The sequence below is a fragment of the Balaenoptera borealis genome, assembly GCF_965194805.1.
Source record: "Balaenoptera borealis genome assembly, chromosome: 9".
NCBI classification, from domain to species: Eukaryota; Metazoa; Chordata; class Mammalia; order Artiodactyla; family Balaenopteridae; genus Balaenoptera; species Balaenoptera borealis.
In genome coordinates, this window is record NC_138873.1 from 69,850,432 (window position 1) to 69,873,902 (window position 23,471).

Below are 23,471 nucleotides of genomic sequence, written 5' to 3' on the forward strand. Positions count from 1 at the left end.
GGCCAAAGTAAAATCTGTAAAGATTTTCAATGACAACTTTAAGGAAAGAAGAGTTAAAACAAAGTTATTCCGGCTATAAGTCACAGACTTTAAAATACAGCTTGAGTTTCCAGGAAACTCTAGCAATAAAAAGTCTGGGAATTATTTCAAATACTCCCACAAAAACTCATAATCAACAAACTCTGAAGTTCATGGCAAAGACATTATTTAAAGGTGGCAAGATTTTTAACAAAACTAATGACAATCTTAATAGGAGGAATTTCAAATAGTCCCTAAAATCTCAAAGAGCAGCATGTGTAGTTAGAACGACAAATTATACAAAATAATTTCTGTACTAACAAGTATAGTAAAATATATGCTATTATTATACATTCCAAAAACATACTTGTGTGTGTGTTTTTTTAAACAATGGGAAACCTTTGCCACACTTAGGGCAAAATTGATTTCAAAGAAATACAGAATATTAGAGCAGCAGGAACTTTAGATCATTTTGTCCAGCTCCATCATTTGGCAGATGAGTAAACTGAGGCTCACAGAAGGCAAGTGACCTTCTAGGGTCATAAAGCCAGTTAATGACAGAACGAGGACCAGAATAATGGGGTCTTGCAACTTCCGCCTTAACACAGTGGTTTGATAAGAAAAAAAAAAAAAAAAATCTTATTTAACTAGTGTGTCTACTAGTTATCAGAACAGCACTACACAGCAGTAAAGAGCTGTGAAGTAGCATTAGCTTTTAAAGGAAAGTAATAATGTATTCTGAAGCTCATGTTTCAAACAGATCAAAATTAGATTACATTCAACAACACTCAATTCAGAACTTCTCCCTCAGGGGAGGGAAACTCACTCCCCTCACTCCCCCTCTCTTTTCTCCATTTTTCTTTTACTGCTTTCCTTGTCCCAATTCCTCTGTATCTTTCTCTATTTCTCTCTACTCCAGGACATGTTTTCCTTACAGAGTTATAATAGCACATCAAAGACTACCAGACTTATGAAACAAGTTTTGTTATCTTTATCCTTGAGTACCTAGTCACATAAAATTTCACTCCCTACCCTGCTTTACCCATCCCCATCCCAGAAAACGAAAAAATACTTTGAATTTTACTTGTGTAGCCTTTTTATCTATTTTGTCTGTATTTATGTACTTGGGGGAAAAAAGCAGGTTTTACTACATTCAAGCCTATCGAGAGCTGGATGACATAAAATGGCAATGTAAATGAATGATACCCAGCCAGTTCAATTAAGAAAGTAATAATGCCCTTCTTCCCATAAAATGCTACTTACATAATAGTAAAAAAGAAAAACATGGAAGATAATTTTAAATATATTACAATATATAAGTTGAATATTTGTGATAAATCTTTATCCAAATATTAACTGATCATGTACCATGCACCAAAACTTAGGACTAGGTCCTGGATTCCCCCCCCAAAGTGGAGTCAACCTGTTTACTGGGTATATATCTCCACACTCAGATTTGCTCACAATTCCCCTTGCAGTATCTCTGGGTAGCTGTTTCACAAGCATCTCAAACTCTGCATACAAAAATCTCTATACCACAGTATGTGGTATCTCAACCCAGAACTAAGACTTGGCATTAAAATTGTTCTCTTCTGCCTCCTCCTCATCCTAACCTACAATCCACCATATAATCCTGTCACTTCTAACTCCTAAGTACTCAATCCTATTCATTTTTCTCCATCCCTACGCCAACCACTCACTGACCCCCACCTCCCAGCCCAAATCATTTATCTATCAGACCACTTTGTTGCACTCTACTAGTCTTCTGCAGCCACTCTTCCTCTTTCCATCACATCTCCACTAGGACTGAGGGTGCCTTTTCTTTTTCCTAAAGCACACGCTCGACTGTCTTCTCCTAGTTAAAACCCCCAAGTGGCATCCCTCTGCCTTCAAAGGGTAAATTCCAAAATTACCATCATGGCCTACATGAATCTGCATCACCTATTTCTTTTTAAAAATACAATTTATATTTTCTTTTAAAATTTATTCAGCAAGATTGATTGGGCAAGAAATAAAAGGCATCCAAACTGGAAAGGAAGAAATAAAATCATCTGATTGCAGATGGCATCATCTTATAGGTAGAAAACCCTAAAGATTCTACCCAAAAAACAAAAAACTATTAGAACTAATAAATGAATTTAGCAAAGTTGTAGGATATAAAAATCAAAACACAAAAATAAGTTGCATTTCTATTCACTAACAATGAACAATCTGAAAAGGAAATTCAGAAAACAATTCCATTTATAATAGCAACAAAAAGAATAAAGTACTTAGGAATACACCTAACCAAGAGAGTGAAAGACTCGTACACTAAAACCTACAAAACATTGCTGAAAGAAATTAAAGACGACACAAGTAAATGGAAAGATCCCCATGTTCATGGACTGGAAGACTTAATACTGTTAAGATGTCCAACTACCCAAAGCAATCTACAGATTCTATGTAATCCCAACAAAACTGCAATGGCTATTTTATTTTATTTGTAGAGATAGAAAAATTTATCCTAAAATTCATATGGAATCTTAAGGGACCCCAAATAGCCAAAACAATTTTGAAAGAGAACAAAGTTGGAGGTCTCACACTTCCTCACTTCAAATATACTACAAAGCTAATCAAAACTGGCACACAGATAGGCATGTAGGCGATGCAACAGAATAGAAAAAACCCAGAAATAAAACCCTCACTATATGGTCAAATAATCTTCAATGAGGTGCCAAGACCACTCAATAGGAAAATGATAGTCTTTTCAACAAATGGTGTTGGGAAAACTGGATATCCACATGCAAGAGAATGAAGCTGGACCCTTATCTTACACCATATAAAAAAACAAACCTGAAATGAATTAAAGACCTAAATATAAGACCCAAAACTATAAAATTCCTAGAAGAAAACAATGGGGAAAAGCATCAAGATACTGGATTTGGCAATGATTTATTGGATATGATAACAAGGTATAAACAACAACAACAACAACAAAAACAAATGAGACTACATCAAAGTTAACTTTTACATATCAAAGGACAGAAGCAACAGAGTGAAAAGGCAACCTACAGAATGGGAGAAAATATATGCAAATCATATATCTGATAAGGGGTTAATGCCCAGAATATATAAGAACTCCTACAACTCAACAACGACAACAAAAATCAAATAATCCAATTGAAAATGGGCAAAGGATTTGAATAGACATTTCTCTGAAGATTATATACAAATGGCCAACAAGCATATGAAAAAATGCTCAACGTCACTAATCACCAGAGAAACACAAAGCAAAGCTACAATGAGATATCACTTCACAGCCAAAAGAATGGCTATTATCAAAAACAAAGCAAAACAAAACAAAAAAACAGAAAATAAGTGTTGGTGAGGATGTGGAGAAATTGGAACCTTTGTACACTATTGACAGGACTATAAAATGATGCAACCTCTAAGGAAAACAGTATAGAAGTTCCTCAGAAAATTAGAAATAGAACTACCATGTGGTACAGCTATCCCACTTCTGGTTATGTACACAAAAGAAGTGAAAGGAGGGTCTCAGAGAGATATCTGCACTCCCATGTTCATAGCAGCACTACTCACAAGGGCCAAGAGGCAGAAGCAATCCAATGTCCATCAATAGATAAATGGATAAACAAATGTGGAATATACATATGATGCAGTATTATTCACCTTTAAAAAAGAAGGAAATCCTGTCACATGCTACAACACAGTTGAATCTCGAGGACATTATGCTAAGTGAAATAAGCCACTCACAAAAAGGTAAATACAGTATGATTCCACTTCTATGACGTATCTAAAGTAGTCAAAGTCATAGAAACAAAAAGTAGAATGTTGATTAGCCAGGGGCTGGGAGTGAAGGATGGGGAAAGGGGGCAGTTGTTGTTTAAAACAGGGCTTAATTTTGCAAGATGAAAAAGTTCTGGAGATCTGTTTCAAAACATTATGAACATACTTAACACTACTGAACTGTACACTTCAAAACGATTAAATGGTACATTTTATGTTGTTTTTTTACCACAAGAAAAAAATGCATTAAAAATCAATTCAGCATTGTTAGACAAAAAATCCAAATTCAGAAATTTAATAAAAACATAACACTTGGGGCTTCCCTGGTGGCGCAGTGGTTGGGACTCTGCCTGCCAATGCAGGGGACACGGGTTCGAGCCCTGGTCTGGGAAGGTCCCACATGCCGCGGAGCAACTAGGCCCATGAGCCACAACTGCTGAGCCTGCGCGTCTGCAGCCTGGGCTCCGCAACTGGAGAGGCCGCGATAGTGAGAGGCCCGCACACCGCGATGAAGAGTGGCCCCCGCTTGCCGCAACTAGAGAAAGCCCTCGCACAGAAACGAAGACCCAACACAGCCAAAAATAAATAAATAAATAAAAATAAATTAAAGTAACTTTCATCTTTAAAAAAACACAAAAAAACACATAACACTTTAAGCTCTACATCAGTGGTTCTTAACCCTGGCTGTACAATTATCTTGACTTCTAAAAAGTACTAATACCAGGGGCTCAAACCCAGAGACTCTAATTTAATTGGTCTGTGGTAGGCCTCCAGCACAGGTATGTCTAAAAACTCTCCAGGCGATTTAAGCACTGCCAGGATTAAGAACCACTGCTCTAAGGTAAGTATATTTCAGCGTTCAAATTACCAGTTAGGGACAGTCTTAATCTTCACCTGACCTCTCACCTTTTCCTGGAAGAACAAGCTACATACACAAGAAATAGAATTTTCACTTGAAGATTTCAGAATTTCTTAAATCATGTTGCTTGCTTTGTCATTAAGTCTGAAACATTATGATCATAACTGATTCTTTGACATGACTGATATAAATCAGAATTTTTAAACATTAAAAAAATGTTCCATAATATAGATGAACCTAGTAAATATGTAACCCTAAAATTTGTGTGAAATAAGATTGAATTATTACTATTACATTTGATTAAATTCTGACAACTTTATCCATGTAACATCATAATGAAATACACTCATTAGAACAGAAATAATGAATTTTTCTAGGATGTTTAGAAAAGCCAATTAGTGTATGTTTTAAAATCATTTTTAGTAAAAATAAAATCTTGGTGGTCACCATATTATATCTCATTATGTAATAGTAGAATATTATTAAGGTTAACAAAATGCAAAATAAAGCATCAGCCTGAAATGGGAGAGTGAACACTTTCACAATTTTACTGCAGTTAAGTTCTATCAGCTTAATTCTATCCAGAGTCACTGATCCTCAATGATCTAATAAGGGTTATACACAAGTAAAACCTAAACACAAGGCAATCTAATTTAGCAGTGATTTTTAAAAATAAAATCTAAAATGCTCCACTGATTTATTTTTTATAACAAGGTCAGTTAAGAGCAAAAGGGAGAGACAAGGCAAAAAAAAAAGACAACCAAATAGAAACAAGTTAAGAAAACTGTATTTCTAAGAGTACTAAATGTATATAGTCGATAAGGTGTTCTTTTTAGTGACTTTCTATAAGAAATGTCCTAACACACACAAAAAAACCATCAACAGATGTAAGTCTAGGTCTCAGAATCACCCCTTTTGGTATTCTCTACACAGACAGGTAAAGATATAAACACATACATGAAAAATATAGGAAAAGTATCAATGAGCAAAAGAACTGGAGATTTACTATTAGAAAACAAATTCAGCTGCATGGAATCAGATCTGCCCTCACACTATTTACCTGGAAATTATTAGTTATCATTTGTTCTCTCCTCCCATCTCCTCTCCCTTTAAAATATTATTACATTTTACGTATGTTAATATCGGGTAAACCTAGCAGCACTTTTTCCCTGCTCATTTTAAAATGCAAAGTTTATTACTGAAAAGAAGACATTTTCTCACAAAGCTCTGGAGGATTTATAAGTACTGTGGAAAAGCTGAAGCTTTAGAAATTTCCTTTGAAAACCAAGGGCTTCAAAAAAAAGAGAGAGAACCACAGGGCTTAGGATTCAAGAAAGAACGGGCAAGCTGATAAAAATACAATTTATGCAATTGCAAATTATTCCACAATGGAAGTGGAAGGGAAAGGGCTGAAGGAATTCAGTGTGACTGTTAATAGGGAGCTCTTTCAGAGTTTAGATTTTACAATAATGACATATACAAAGGAAGGAAAAGCAGCAGGCTCAGGACCAAGGATGCATGCACCATGAGTGTCAGCACCTGGTACTAACCTATGCGAACTGTTATTACAGCTAAAACTCAAGATGACCCCTAGCTCACCAAAAAAGTTGAATGTGATCAAATTGGTGGAGATGGGTAACTTCTTCAGAAGGGCCTGCTCCTTAGGTTTGATTATGTATTATTTATGATGACAGAGAAAAAGAGGATTCCTTTATTCTTATGGTGGTTCTGATAAAAAGCTTTAAATTGAAAAGGTAGAACAAACAATGGAGAAAATGGAAATAGATGGGAAGATGTAATTTTCAAAATGGGGCTTAAGGTACATTTTGCAAACTGTAGACTAGAGGAATAGATATATTCCTAAGAGTCTCAAAATTAATATATTAAAAACATGGCTTGTGAGTGGTCAGGAAAAAAAGCATGACTGTTAAGAGCCAAGACAGATTCATCAAACATAAATTAGGTTACACTTTTATAAAAGTTAATTCAAAATGTATCACAGACCCAAATATAAAATGCAAAACTATAAAACTTCTGGGAGAAAACAGGAGAAAAATCTATATGACCTTGGGTTTGGTAATTATTTTTAGATAAAACACCAAAAGCACAATCCATGAAAGAAAAAAATGATAAGTTGGACTTTATTAAAAGTTAAAACTTCTGCTCTCTGAAAGGCACTGTAAAGAAAAAGGACAAGCCACAGAGTAAACTGAATATATCTGCAAAACTCCTATCTGCTAAAGGACTTGTATCAAAATATAACAAAGAACTGTGACTCAACAATAAGAAAACAATGGATGGACCTACAGATTGTCATACTGAGTGAAGTAAGTCAAATATCGTATGGAGAAAGACAAATATCGTATGGATACGCTTATATGTGGAATCTAAAAAAATGGTACAAATGAACCTATTTACAAGACAGAAACAGAGTCATAGATGTAGAAAACAAACTTATGGTTACCAAGGGGGAAAGGGAGAGCAGGGATAAATTGGGAGATTGGGATTGACATGTACACACTACTATATATAAAACAGATAACTAATAAGAACCTACTGTATAGCACAGGGAACTGTACTCAATACTCTGTAATGACCTATATGGGAAAAGAATCTAAAAAAGAGTGGATACATGTATATGTATAACTGATTCACTCTGCTGTACAGCAGAAACTAACACAACATTGTAAATCAACTACACTCCAATAAAAATTTTTAAAAAATAAGAATACAACACAATTAAAAAGCAGGCAGAAGATAAATGGATGCCTCTCCCAAGAAGATATACAGATGGCAAATACTCATGTGAAAAGATGTGCAGTATCACTTGTCAGTACAGGAACACAAATTAAAACAACAATGGGATATCACTACACACCCATTAGAATGGCTAAAATTCCCAAAATAGACAACACCAATTGCCAGTGAGAATGCAGAGCAACATGCAGAATGGTAGTTTGGCAGTTTCTTACAAAGCAAAACATAGTCCTACCATATGACCTAGCAATCTTACTCCTAGGTATTTACCCAACTGATGTGAAAACTTATGTTCACACAAGAACTTGCATGCCAATGTTTATAGCAGTTTTATTCATAAATGCCCCAAACTGGCAGCAAACAAGATGTCCTTTAATAGGTGAATGGATAAACAAACTATGGTACATTCACACAATGGAATACTATTCAGCAATAAAAAGGAACGAGCTATTAAGCCACACAAAGACATAGATGAATGTTACATGCATATTGCCAAGTGAAAGAAGCTAGACTGAAAAGTCTATAATTATATGACAATCTCGAAAGAGCAATACTATAGAGATAGTAAGTGGATCAGTAGTTGTCAGGTGTTCTGGAGAGGGCTGAATCGGTGAAGCACAGTTAATTTTTTTTAGGGCAGTGAAACTATTCTGTATGATACGGTAATGGTGGATACATGATACTATGCATTGGTCAAAACCCATAGAACTTTACAGCATGAAGAAGGACTCAAGGTATGCAAATTAAAAAAAATATTTAGGAGGTTGGGAAGCCCAGGATAGAACGTAGGATATGGCAAAAGAATCTGTCTTACAAATGTAATGAAAGAACTTCACTGAAAGAGGTGAGAAAATGGGGTGCTCACCTAACTTTGGATGAGTGGAGTCAGCAAGAATAATGGAAAGAGGAACCGTACCCACAGGGGTAGAGGTTATCAATTCTGAAACCACTATACATGTATACTAGGATTGATTAAGTATATGGATGGCCAATGGTAAGAGAAGTAAGTCTGAAAAGGCTACATACTGTATGATTCCAATTATATGACATTCTATTGAAGTGAGAGGTTACAGGTAAGCAAGAAGAGAAGGCTAGAATGATACATGTGATATAGATTAGAGTTGGAGACATCAGTATAAACTCTCACATTTAGTTTAATATAGATACAGCTGGTTACATATAGAAACATTTATAGATATGTGTACATATACAGATTAGTTATACTTACATATATTTTCTTACTTTGTCTGCCGAGAGGTCCTAGAGGCAATGACATCTCAGTAGCAATGAGCACACCCAATTACCAGGTCTTGGTTTCTAATATCAATACTATTCTCCAATAAAAGGAACTAGGGTTCCTTGGAGAAATAGCTGATTCTAGGATTAGGGCAGGAAATATGCACGGTAAGCCTGGAGCATCTTCTAGTGCCAGAAAACAAGGAAGTACCCAAACAAAAAACATAACTCACAATGATGGCGATATGTCAAAGGGTCACAGAAGTTAACTCAAAGAGTTCTTGGGGGCCAAAGCTGAACTATTTGAGCAACAAAATAAAGTAGTACTGGATTATCACCAAAGTATAAAATAAATATTCATGAGTCCATATTGACTGAACAGATAGATAGACAGATAAGGAAGAAAAGACAAATCTCCTGTGGAGAACTCCAAATAATCTGTGTAGATACTGCCTCCTCGAGGAGGTGGAGCTTAACTCTCCACCTCTTAAGTGTGGGCTGTACAAGGTAAGTTCTTTCCCAAGAGTACAGCATGGAAAGGGGGGGAAAAAAGTAATTTCACAGTGGAGAAACCTGACAAACACACTGCCTCAGCCAGGTGACCAAGGTGAACACCAACAGTGAGAAATCATGTTGATTATATGTACCTTTGGTATGATGTGATGACAATGGCACTTTACCTCTGTGGTCTTTCTCCCCTAGACCCATAAGCCCAGTTCTAATCATGAGAGCAGCATCAGACACATCCCAATTGAGGGGATACAAAATACCTGACCAGTACTCCTCAAAACTGTCAAGGTCATCAAAAACAAGGAAAGTCTGAAAAACTGTCACAGCCAAGAGGAGCCTAAGGAGATATGTCAACTAAATGTAATATGGTATCCTGGGTGGGATCCTGGAACAGAAGAAGGACATTAGGTAAAAACTAAGGAAATGTGAATAAGGTATGGACTTTAGTCAGTAACAAAGTATCGATATTGGTTTATTAATTGTGACAAATGTATCATGCTAATGTAAGATATTAACAGTTGGGAAAAATGGTTGTGGATTATTTGGAAACTCTTCACAATTTTTCTGTAAATCTAAAACTATTCTAAAATAAAAAATTAATTTAAAAATTAATTAGGTCAGACTAACCTCAATATTAAACAATCTTACTTTAATACAACTCTAGCCAAATACCTCTTGTGGTCTTTCACCAAATCCTGATAGACAAAAAGGAGAGCCATGGACCAGACATAAGGAAATAGGTTTATTTGATGAAACAACCATAATTAAAGGGCACTGGCTAAAAGACTGAAGGCAAGCAAGAAGATTTCTATAAGTACCCCATAGGGTAGGTTTTTGGATATGACCTTTTTAATGGTTATTATCAAGAACCTGGATGCCAGGCTTCCCTGGTGGCACAGTGGTTAAGAATCCGCCTGCCAATGCAGGGGACACGGGTTCGAGCCCTGGCCCAGGAAGATCCCACATGCCGCGGAGCCACTAAGCCTGTGCGTCACAACTACTGAGCCTGAGCACTAGAGCCCGCATGCCACAACTACTGAAGCCCACGCTCCGCAATGAGAGAAGCGACCGCAACGAGAAGCCTGTGCACCACAATGAAGAGTAGATCCCGCTCGCCGCAACCAGAGAAAGCCCACACACAGCAATGAAGACCCAACGCAGCCAAAAATAAAAATAAATAAAATGAATTAAAAAAAAAAAAAAGACCTTGGATGCCAACAGAGTGTATGCTAATAAGATCTGCTTAAACAGGGAAGGACAAAAATCTTGAATTAACAAAACCAAGATTTTAAATGATATTGACAAGTTGCAGAGGCAGAATGGATCTAACACAGTGAAATCAAGAAGAAAAAAAAAGACTACTTTGTGTGCCAAAACACAACATATAAAAATGTAAATAATTTAAGAGCAGTTTTTTTTTTTTTTAATTTTTGTGATTTTAGTAACCTCATTGAGTTGTGAGAGTAAGGCCACCCAAAAAGGTAACGTCATCTTAAGTCACACTAAGATGAAGGGGATGAGAGTACCAATGACTTCAGAGCCTGCCAGATAGCATTTGGGGTACACATAAGTTTTGAGAACTACACATGAGTGAGAACAACAAACAAAATGCACTAAAAGGTCAGGAATCATGACCGTAGATTTAAAATCATGCCACACCAGGACGGCTTTTAGTCTTTAGAATAAAAGAAGACTAAGTATAGACAGGATGACGATCCTTAAGCATCTCGATTGCTATGGCACGAAAGAGGGATTTGTACTTTGTTAGGTATGGCTTTAGGGGTAGCACTAGATCCAAAGGATGGCAACTCTAAGAATGTAGTTTTTCACAATTTACACAATGAAGATTATCTAATAGCAGGCTATGAATGGACTGAATTACATAGTTACCATTCTCTAGAAGTCTTCAAGCAAAGGCCCATTTATTTATCAGTGATGTTTTAGAAGGGAGTTAAAATTGGGTAAAAAATAAATGTGCATTCAGTGCCTTTCCAATTCTGAGATAACTAAAGAAAAGCAAAAGTAATATGTAAGCCTAAAGATCCTGTGATATTCAATGGACATCTACTTGAATTATGCTGATTTAGTTACTAGAGTTATCTTATTCTAGGATACTAAAACCTTAAGGTGAAACCAGCATTTTTAATTTAGTCCCACACACTGTCAGTCCCTAAATCAAAGAGCATTTCTTGGTTTATCTGGGCTTTAGTAGTTCTAAAATTAGTCAATAAAAATTAATTATTTAAAACAAATCAAGATTAAGTGGATCATCTACTGTTCAAATAGGACATCAAACCTTCAAAGGCTTTGCTATAAACAAACTAATGAGCACAGCTTATTACGGTGTACTGATTACTGTCTGAGCTCTAGCTCTTCTCATCAAACTTGCTATAGCCTAGTGTAGGTTAAACCAAGGGGCTGGATATATCATATAAAAAGCTAAAAGTTCCACACGCTGTAGAAGCATCCAATTTGAAAATATAAATCAATTAGCATGTATGTGTAAAATGTTAATTCCCTTCAAGTTTTTCAAAGGAGGAAATAAACATACACTTCTAGTCTATGTGATTACCCACAGACTAACTCCCATCACAGAAGTATTCTAAATAATGGAGGACCAAGTAAAGATTATGGCTGCAGAGTCTCTCAGTCACGTAACATCTCTCTGGTTGCTTCACGAGTGGTATTGAAAGCTGGCTACCTACAATCCATCTGTTATTGTAGAAACTCCTTTTGCCTGCACAGTCCAAATTATTCCAGTAGCTATGCCATGGGAAGACCATGGAATAGAGCAGCACAGAGATAGGCAAAGACATTTGTTAACAGAAACAATGTTAGGCACATTTAAACAAATAAGGAAACTGAGCACATATTCTTTTAAGGTAAATTTTAAATCTCTGCTAAGGTAAAGGTTCCATTTTCCTGCGTTAGCATAATGTGTGAGTTTGGCAAAGACAGTCTTCAGAAACCGACAACAGAAAAAAGGATTTAATTATTTAAGCTAGGTGCAATTTTATTTTATTAGGCTGGGTGCAACGTGGCATAATATAAAAAGGAGAGAAGCTGGGGACCTCACTTCAATTCCTGGCTCTACCTCACATCACTGACAATGTGATGTAGAAATGACAACTAATCTTTCTGAGCCTCCATTTTCTCACCTGTAAAACAGGGACAATAAAGATCCCACTTTTCCCCCAGGATCAGTGTGAACGCTAAATGAAACCATGCACATAAAAGCACATTTCAAACTGTAAGGAACTATACAATGTAATTTGATATTATTATTAATATATTATACGTCCAATATTTCCAAAGCTGGGAAGACTAAAAAGTATAATTTGGTTAAAAGAATAAAAACATGGTGGTGGTAATATATTGTAGATAAAAAACTAATATGCCAAAGGCAAAACAACCTCTAAGATTCTCAACTTTTAAATGTTGTTGTTGTTGTTCTTATTTTAAATAATGAGGGTCTGAGAACAATGTAGCTAAATCTGTGGATATACACAAAGGAAGGGAGGTAATAAAAATAAACTTTCGGTGAAAACTAAGAAACAGATAACACTGCTAAAACTATCCAGAAATGCGGAGAAATGTTAAGAGGGGAGTCAGGTAGGAACAACCAGCTTGAAGAGAAGTTTCGAGATTAGCTGAGAAGCCTTTTGGTAAATATCAAAGTACCAGAAGAGTTAACAAACAATGAACCTACACTCCTTTCTCAGAGCCTTCAGAAACTGCTATCATATAGCAAAATACCTAGAGTTTGCCATCAATCAACAAGAAAACATCAATAAACAATGGAAGAAGCTTATTTACTTCTCTAGTTAAATACCTTGGGAAAACTTGGGGTGAAATCTGGGCACTTTCCTAAATAATCTCAAGAAAAGTACCAAAGACAATAATTGTGCTCTTCTTTGTAGCACATACAATTTTTGAATTCTGAACATTAAGTGTTATACATATTAGTGATTTAGCCATCTAATTCTGATAGGCTACCTGCCAGTTTGAGTTTGACTGGGATCTTTGTTGCCTAAGCTCATACAATAATAACAAAGCAGGATAAAGTAAGTCTGAGAAAAAAGCTGTTTGAGAAAGACTACTAATCTCAGAGACAGAAGACTGGAGAGTTCCCGCATTAATTTCTTATTCTGAGGAAAATCATTTCACTACCCTGTTTCTGCTTCTCCATCTGTCAAATAAGTTAGTTATCAAATATAAGCTAGATTGCCACCTGTCAGGATGTTGCAGAGGGAATTCCTCTGATAAAATAATGTTGAGAAAAAAACTGTTACTCTATGATTATATAATCCTATAAACACATCTTCCCCCAATAAAAAAAAGGTGAAGGGCCTTAAGCACCTCACATAAAATTTAATTAAATGGTCCTTCTTGGAATATCTTGAGACGAATTATATCAAAACAGTTTTAAGTACTTATTTCTAGTCTAACGATTCTTTTTTTTTCTCTCTGCTCTCTAGAAAATTTACCTTTATCCTTATCCAATGGTTCCTGGGAAAGAATAGTGCACAGTACCGGGTTTTTCCACACCCCAGTCTCTTGAGCTAGAGTAGCTAAAAAATGCAATTCACAGCTGCCATTCTCCATCAGCTTTTCATGAGCTACCTATAAATATTAAATAAACATCCAAAGAATTACAACAGATTTTCAAAAGCAAGCTTATCAGGCTTTAAATATAATACTAAACTTTTGAAAAATAAGACTTTTATCTTAAAATTTTCATGTCACATTACAAAGTGCTGAATCCTTTACTTCTGATTTTTAAAGATGAATCTCAAGGATAAGAATTACATTAATTATAAATTTTAAATAAATAAAATGTATTTCTAGAAATAAGTTCATATTATTTTCTCCCCAAAATCTAAACCAAGAGCAAAGTTATTTCTCAAGGAAGCTATTAGAGTATCCATAGCATGAAAGACCTTACACGTTTTATATCCTCTGTGTTAGTAAAAAATTTTCCAAAAAAACTTCTATCATTAACAAATGACAAATCTGCATCAAGGCCTAAGTGACAACTTGTATACACATATTTCAATAAAAGGGACTTATGAAAAGAAAACAACTAAATGTATGATTTTTCATTTATTCATGATATAGCCTTACAACATCCTATTAAAGCTGACACTGAACCTTGCTTACTTGTTGTTTCCAAGTGTTCATGCAATTAGCATATTCTTCAGGTCACAAAAGACCAACAGTTCTAACTCAATTCAGAAAATGTTTATTGAGAATTTCTATGGGCAAAGTATCAAGGAAGAGAGCAACTAGTCCCTGCGTTTATGGGGCTTGTCCTCTAGTGGGGTAAAGAGATGCTTAAAAACAGTTAAAACACAGGCAAAATAAAACAAATGCTGTTAAGCAGGTAAAAAATAAGCCTGAGGAAGCTCTGAAATGAAAGCAAAGTGTCATGGAAACTCTTAAAGCTGCACGCTGTGTTTGTATAAAAAGTCTATTCCTCAAAACCATAAAAATCTCACTGAACAAGTTCAAGTGCTTTAAGAAATTTTCTCTGAGCAACTGCTGAGAGCTCCATACTGGGATTTAAAGAGTTATTTCCTCCTCATTAAACCATATGAAAAAGTATCAAGTAGTGCTATTGTTTCAAAAAAGAAAGTTGAAAAGTTTACCTTATGTTGACAAACAAAATTAATATGAGGAATTCAGTATTATATTTGTATATAAACTATTTATATAACTAATTCTGTGGTAGAGTGTATCTGAGTGCCAAACAATGAAAAAAAGTTCTGAGATAATCATTTACCTAAAAATAATCACTTGCTGGAAAAAAAACCTGAGACACGTTACTGATATGCTGAAGTACAAATTGCATGATCAAAAAGTTAGCTGCAATGTGACAAACAGGACAAGACACTTTCAACAGTTATTAAGTATCTACTATGTGTAAAACTCTATGTTGAATCTTTTGGAATAAAGATATGAATCCTATCTTCAAGAATTTTGCACTTGATGTAATTTTAATATTAAAATAGGAAAGTTGATTTCTCTGCCTAACTATAGTTTATTTCACATGCTTCTAAAATTTGAAACTAATCCTCTTTTACTATCTCTTCTATGGAAAAACATAAGGCCAAAAGATATTTTAAGAACTCTGGCTAGAGGAATAGAGAGACAACTCTACTTTTTGAGACTAGCTGGCAGGAACATTCTTTTTAACTAACCAATTAATCAAAATTTACTTGAAGCTATAAAATATCCAGCACAATCTAGTGCTTAACAAAATTTAACATTCTTGAAATACTCCAAAACAACTAAGTGCTAAACTATGTAGTACTTTTATAAGTAGAATAACAGCCCTAAGTAACAGAGATAAAGCATGTGTTTTCAGATATAGGAGAAAAAGTATGGCCTATGGGGCAAAGAATCTTGGTTCAAATAACTACTCTGATATTAGCTATACAAGTTTGGGCAGATAAGTATTTTAGAGTTGAGCCTCAGTTTCCTCACCTTTAAAATGGGAAAAATATACCTACCCCCACAAAGTTTTCATAAGGATTAGATGAGATATGTTAAATTCTTATAAAGCATATTGCAATTTTCAACAATTAGTTAAACTGTTTCTAAATACAAATGAGGGCATTTTCTTTTGTGTTCCCTTACTGCTCTGGCAAAGTTCTAATTATCTGATCTTAAAGAACAGTGCAATATTCAACCAATCTACTTAAATGTACATATTCATTTAGCAAACATCTATTGAGCACTGACTATATGCAAGACATTAATGTTAACAAGAACAGCAATTAATGTTTGTCATTACTTAAATCATTTAAAGTTTAACCAAATAATTTATTAAGAATAAAGAAAATCACCATAAAATATACCTATATTAAATCTAGTAGGTAAATATTCTCACCTGCACCAGTGTCTGAAATTGTTCCCACTGTTTATCAGATAACTCAACAGGCAGACACAGTAAAAGTTCAACACAGCTTCTAAAAAACAAAAAGTTGGTAAGGATACAAATAATTACTAAAATTCAAAGTAAAATAAGATGAATAATTCTAATATCATCAGTATACTGTCCATAACTAATCTATTTAAAATTAAACTATCATAAGATCTGAGATACAGAGTTAAAAACAAAAAAGCTAAATCTAATTTTTTATTTACTCAAAGGTCTACTCACAATGCCAAGCGTTCCAGAACCAATGCTACATTTTCACATTCAGAGGTAAGATAAGGTCGGGCTTTAACATAACTTTGGATAGCCACTGTGTATACCTCCAATAAAGGTAAAGGATCTTCTGAAGTTTTCCATTTCTCTGCATATTCAAGGAGTGTCTGTTTGGAAGTAAATAAAAATATATATTGATTAATCAACTGTTTTTCTTTCCTCCCTAAGAAATTTTGAAAAATAACTTTTATTTATAAAAACAAAAAGTAGTTTATACTGATTAAAATATTGAAAGTAATAAAGCCGTAATCTTATTTCCAGCAGCTCTTTGTAGGAGACAAGGTTAGTGTTAATTCATCCAACAACAGCATCTTTTCATGAAGTCTGGTTTTAAATAGTGAAAGCATTATCTCCTCTCTTTCCAAGTCAAAATCCACCCTTTCACCCACAAATTTCTAAGATTTAAAAGTTATTTTAAAAAGAAGACACCTGGGCAAGTAATACTTGACCAGGCATGCAGTGAAGAATTTCAAATATTTATGTGTTCTATTTTTCATGCAAGGAACATAAAATTCAACACTTAACAATAAATTAACCACATACGGTCAGAAAAGACATGTAATTTTTTCAGTTAATAAAAAATAATACTACATAGTATATTACTGGTTTTTATGACGAGCTTTATCATTAAAAATATCATCTAAAGATGTTCAACACACATAAAATCACTATTAAAGAATGATTATAAGGTCAAGAAATTTTTGTAATAAAGTGTTTGTTTTTTTGGGTTTTTAAAAATTTATTTTATTTATTTTCATTTTTGGCTGCGTTGGGTCTTCGTTGCTGCGCGCGGGCTTTCTCTAGTTGTGGCGAGCGGGGGCTACTCTTTGTTGCTGTGCGCGGGCTTCCCACTGCGGTGACTTCTCTTGTTGCCGAGCACGGGCTCTAGGTGTGTGGGCTTCAGTAGCTGTGGCGCATGGGCTTCAGTAGTTGTGGCTCGCGGGCTCAGTAGTTGTGGCTCGCGGGCTCTAGAGCACAGGCTCAGTAGTTGTGGCGCACAGGCTTAGCTGCTCCGCGACATGTGGGATCTTCCCAGACCAAGCCTGGAACCCGTGTCCCCTGCATTGGCAGGCGGATTCTTAACCACTGCACCACCAGGGAAGCCCCTAAAGTGCTTGTTTTTTACAATAAAAAACTCTTCATCAAGAAAAACAAAATGCTGTTTATCCTACAGAATGAAGAGATAGAAGAAACTGGCAACAGTAGTTAGACACCTATGCGTTCTACAACTACTAACATTGTGAGTTACTAAAAACTATCTAAAAGGTTCTACTATTATGCTAAATGAAGTAGAACTCTAATTAAATGTTTTCAGAATATAGAAGACTGCCACAATTAGTCTTTCTCACTCTTCAAGGTTTAAGACTCATCAACATGTGGCAAATTCAGGTGTTATTTCCTAGAAAAGAGGTATCTTGAAGGAAAACTCCATAAGGCCTTGCTTGTATCCTCTGGTATACAGAAGCAGCTTTCTACAAATGTGCAGGTAGGGAAGTAGGAAGGGAGGAAGGTAGGAAGGTAGGAATGAAGGAATTATATTCTACCATCAGACACTCAAAAGAAAACACTTATTACCTTCTTCTCTCTACAACCCTCTAACTACTAGAAGTAGTAAGTGATCAAAGAGAATATGGAAGAAAAGAAGGATAGAAAAGGTAATCTGGTAAATTAAAGAGCAACATAGTAACAACTTACTCTCTGAGTAGTCATATATTCACAAACCCTGACTCTCTCCAAGTTGGGTTGAAGGCCCAGTACTTGCAACTGGCATCTGAAGTAAGGGCAGTCTTGTGGGACTGAGCCCTTTAACCTGTGGAGTCTGAGCTAACTGAACTGTGGGACACCTATTTGGTGTTGGAGAGTTTGAGAAGTGGTCCTGGAAAAAACACCATGTGTTTGGTGTCAGCAGTACAAATATCTCTCAACAGGACTTAAAGAAAAATCTAAACAAAACCTACCAACTGAAGGGAAAAATCTGCATTCTGGAATTGTTTTGGGATTATCCCTCTACTTCTAGGAATAAAACTGGTGATATGATGGAGGATGACCTCACTCACATCTTCAAGGTTTTTGGAATTAACACCAACTATGCATACAATTCTTACTTTAGCTAGCACCTGTCTTTCTACATAAAATCATTAAATATTATTTTCCTTTTTCTGGAAAAAGAAGTTTAGGTGTCTGGGGAATTTCATGCCTGGCCAATGTACCCAATTTCACGTGGGTTCGACTGAAAGCTTAGGTTTCCCCTATTAGTACTCTTGCAATAATGAATCAATTTCCCATAATAGTTTTAATTTTTCCTGAAAAAGAAAATGTATTGTAGTGATTTCCAAAAAGCTTTGAAATTATAAGCTTCTTCCTTTCTTGTCTCCCAACACCCCCCAAAAAAACCCTAAATGTTTTAGATACCTCTTATATACTATTGCAGATCCTCTAGGACTCACTTGTCTCATTTCACCTCTATGCAAACCCTCATGCAGGCATAACCTAGCAGCTTCATCTCCTGTCATTCCTCAAGCCCTTTGCTACCTGCCGCAGGGCTTCCATGTGACCACTGCTCTGGGGTCCACTCAGTGCCCAGACCCACACATTTGCAACCGGGAAGAATAGAGGAGTTAAACTCAAGTGTAGGGGAGTTAGTGCCCTTTGGGGAAAGACTCTGATCAATCCAAGATGAGAACCAGTAGATAAATTCTTCCTCTTCCTTTCCCACCCTCCCACCCCCGAACCCTAGGGGTGATCCTGAAATGCAGTTCATATAGCTTCTAAGAGGTTCAGTCTGATAGATTTAACAGGTGGCCAGCTTGATGATGCATTGTCATATTGGTTGACATATTCCTGCTTTGCTTTATTCCCCTATTCCCTCATTCCTGCTCATTGTGATTGGATTTCTTATTAAAATAATATTACATGAAAAAAAAAATCACATATATCTACATGTATGTACATATATCTACATTTTACCCAAGCTCTACATTTCTTGATATGTCTAGCTCTGCAAAGGGTACTTATACATTACTTCTTTCCTTTATATAATTGAGTTCTACTGTCCTCAGGTGAAAAAGTTTTTTTGTTTTTTCTACTAAATTTATTTATTTATTTAATTTTGGCTGCGTTGGGTCTTCGTTGCTGCACACAGGCTTTCTCTAGTTATGGTGAGCAGGGGCTACTCTTTGTTGTGGTGTGCGGGCTTCTAATTGAGGTGGCTTCTCTTCTTGTGGAGCATGGGCTCTAGGCATGCGGGCTTCAGTAGTTGTGGTGCGAGGGCTCAGTAGTTGTGGCTCGCGGGCTTAGTTGCTCCGCGGCATGTGGGATCTTCCTGGACCAGGGCTCGAACCCATATCCCCTGCACTGGCAGGTGGATTCTTAACCACTGCGCCACCAGGGAAGTCCGAAAATGTTTTTAAACTTACCTTTAATTATAATCAAAGATGATTTCTTTTGGGTATAACAGAGTCTGAATTGAGAAAAATAATTGACAAGTCGCAGAATGTGAGAACCATAAAGCACCTTAAAAATGATATACTTTCACCTCATTTTATAGATGAGGAAAGAGGAGGAGAAAGCAGATTCTGGTGAAAAGCACACCTTTTAGGTGGCTTTTTAACGGTCTGGGAATAATGTTAACTAGGGAAAGGGTACAAGAAAGGGATCACAGCAGATTATAAGAGATGGTAGAAAAAGAAAACTAATGACATGCTCATACTGACTACATATAGGAGAATAAGCTTAAAAGTTGGGTTAAGTATCTATTTTTATAAAGGTATGAGTTGATATTCATAACCAGTAAGTGTATTGATAGTAGAGCTTCCCTTGTTTCTCAAGACACTAAGATTAGTAGAACCACTGTGAAACTGGAAGCATTCCTAACATGACTAGTTAATAAATTATGCTTCCTTCAACTAAAAAAGTTACTTATTTATATCTACTACCTTAATCTATACAAAGGCTTTCAGGCAGGAATTCCAGAACAATCAGACTCATATTTTTTACACAGAATCAGAACAGACCTTAAAGATCACTTAATTCTGTTTTGCCAAGTCCAGTGACCTGCAATTCGAATATTAACTGAATTGGTAATCAGCAAAGCCAGGCAGCCTCCTCACTCTCTGTGAAACATTCTGTCCACTACAAATACTGTTTGTGGTAATGTCACAACTATAAATCTGTAGATTACTTTATTACTTCAATTATTCCTCATAACTCTATGAGGTTATGTACTATTTATCTAGTTTGCCAGCCATAACAGAATTAAATACCTTGACCTCTTTATTGGTTAAGCTTATTTCAGCTGAAAGTAAGAAAATCCAACTCAAAGCAGCAGAAACAGTAAGAAAGGTTTCCCACATAATAAGAGATTAAGAGGAAGAGCAAGTTCTGGGATTGGTTAGTTTAGCGGCTCAACAACGTCCTCAAGGACCACCTCTGCCTTCACTCTGCCATCCTCAGGTGGTGCCCCACCCAGTCCCTAGGTCTCAGCAATAACCAGAGAAAAGATGAGACTACCACTTCATGTACATCTTTTCAAGCAACAAAGAAACCCTTCCCAGAAACCATAAACCCAATTTCTATCAGTAAATTTCTCCTCAGGTCCCAACGGCCAGAATTTCATCAGACACCTATGTCAAAAATCACACAGCCATAAAGGAACTCCATGGTTGCCCACTCTCCAAGGTTTCTCCGAAGCACAAAGCCATGCTGAAGAACGAAAATGCGTGAATAAAATCAGGGTTCTATTAGGAAGGTGGGGGAGGGGCCTAAGCCTCACACTTTGGTTGCCTCTTCAATGGTTTTTACTCCCACATGTGTTCAAGAATGAGTAAGTTAATGTGTGTGTGTGGGGGGGTGTTTTTATATTTAAATACACATACACAAATGAACAAAAATAAAAGTCGTTGTGATCTGGTTTGGAGAGGGATATGCGAGGGGATGGTATAGAGGATAAGCTATAGGAAAAGAAACCTATAAGTCTTCCTATGAGGCACCAGATTGCTTCCATTAATGAGTAAACTGTAAACTAAGTATAGTAAGAAAAGTTAAAACTGTGTTCTATAAAGAATGATTAATGGAACTAAGGACGGGGTGCTTAATCTGGACAATAAATAACATTTACTGAATATTTACTATATGCTAGGCACTGTTCTGCAAGCTTTACAATACCTATTAGCAATTAGATAAATTACAGTAATATGCTTATATTAAAATGGACAAAGGCATAAAATAGTTAAAGTAACAAATAAGCCCCAAGAGCACAGAACTAGAGGCAGAGAGGAGATTCAAACCTTAATAGTCTAACTTCAGAGCCTGAGTTCTTAAATACTATGCTCTACATTTCTAGAGAAATAAAACTTTGATTCACAGCCAAATTAACAAATCTGAAGACTTGTCACATAAAACAAGAGTTAGTCTTACTCTGTGTGCTCTCACAGGACAAACCAGCACCACTAAGTTAAAGTTTTAAGGAGATACATTTCTGCTTCCTATGAGACTGCATCAAGCAATTACAGTTAACCAAAAATTGAACAGGTTGGCCTCCATCACTGAAGTTACTCAAGCAGGCGCAAAATGGCTGAGTTCAGAATGCAGTAAAGCAGTCATATTTGGGAGACACATTCCATCCCACCAGAAGAGACTACACTAGTGGGGGTGGCTCAGAGAGGTTTTGATTGGTGGGCATATTGTTAAAAATTATTTTAATTAGTTTCTAACACTTAAAAGTCATAAGTTTACACAGAACTTGGATTTCTGACTTTTTTTTTTTTAATTTGGAAACCTTGGGTCCGTATTCCGGCACTGAAATAACTGGCGGGAGCTGAGGCATGGGCTCTCTGTGTGCGGGAAGTCTTACCTAGCTGCCTCCCTCTTTAAGGGGCCTATTGTATTCCTGCGAGTTATCTGTCATCACCACCTTTCCTATAGTGTGTATTACGATCAGAGAAAGAAATACAAGCAAAAGAAAGGTTAAAAGATCATATTCCAGCAGGATCTCTACAACAGTGTTTCTCAACCTCTTTTTCATTTTCATCCGCTCCTCAGGAAACTTCTGACTTTTTTCCCTAACTCTCCCCCACCCCCAATGAAATTTTAATACCACAGACGTACTGTCTATCTGTTTATGGGTCACAAGCTATTGTAATATCTAAGATTCTTTTTGCTCCTTAAAAACCAATTTTCACCCCCTTGGGAACAAAAATGCACGTTTAATATTCTGGCTGTTAATCTGATTTCTCATTATCTAAATCAGCAGAGACTAGGACATATATACTCTAGGGAGGAAGACAGTATAGATTAACTTCCAGAAGCTTCCTTTAGTTCCTCTAAGGATTATTAGGAGAGAAAACGAAAGAAGAATAAAAGGGGAATAAAACCACAGGGGTGTTAAATTTAATAAGCATGAGGATTAAATGACATTATTGCCCTACATAAAGGTAAGACTGGAGTGTTTGATATGTTTATACTGTTACACTCATGGTCCAATTCCAATTTATAGCTATGATTCTCTAGACTGGAAGTTCTCAAAAGTTTTGATCTCATGACGCTTTCTTAAAAATTACTGAGAATCCCAAAGCGTTTGTTTATGGGGATTATAACTATTGATTTTCACCATGTGAGAATTAGAAATGAAAACTGAGACGTTTAATTATATACTTATAAATGAATTTAAAATAACAACAAACCCATCACATGTTACTATAAACAGGGTATTTTTAATGAAAAAAATTGTTTTCAAAAAAATTAGTGAGAAGAGTGGTGTTTTTTACATTTTTCAAATCTCTTCAATGTTTGGCTTAATAGAAAAGAGCAGGATTCTCATATCCCTGCATTTAATCTGCTGCAACATCACAGATCATGTAACCTCCAGAAAAACTCCACTGTACAGGAATGAAAGAAGGCGAATAACAGAGTTTTGACTTTTTTGTACACACTGAGCCTTTGGTGAGTGATACTCTTTTATAATTTCAAAGTTACTAAAATTTATTTTAAGGTTTTGCGTGAAAATGGTGGATTGGACACATACATTTTGCACCTTGTTCTCTCCAAACCTCACTAAACCAACAGTAATTTTTTTTTTTTTAAACTGGCATAAAT

At 35.9% G+C, this 23,471-nt stretch overlaps 1 protein-coding gene across 1 annotated transcript in view; it reads right to left on the reverse strand.

The window, feature by feature from the left end:
* ZNF292 (zinc finger protein 292) overlaps positions 1-23,471 on the reverse strand; it is a 107,073-nt gene that overhangs the window by 41,663 nt on the left and 41,939 nt on the right. Inside the window, exons 4-6 of the mRNA XM_082405918.1 lie at positions 16,332-16,486; positions 16,059-16,137; positions 13,654-13,789 (exon numbers count right to left, since the gene is read on the reverse strand). Of these exons, the coding sequence (XP_082262044.1) occupies positions 13,654-13,789; positions 16,059-16,137; positions 16,332-16,486 (370 nt within the window). The remainder of the gene's footprint in view (positions 1-13,653; positions 13,790-16,058; positions 16,138-16,331; positions 16,487-23,471) is intronic.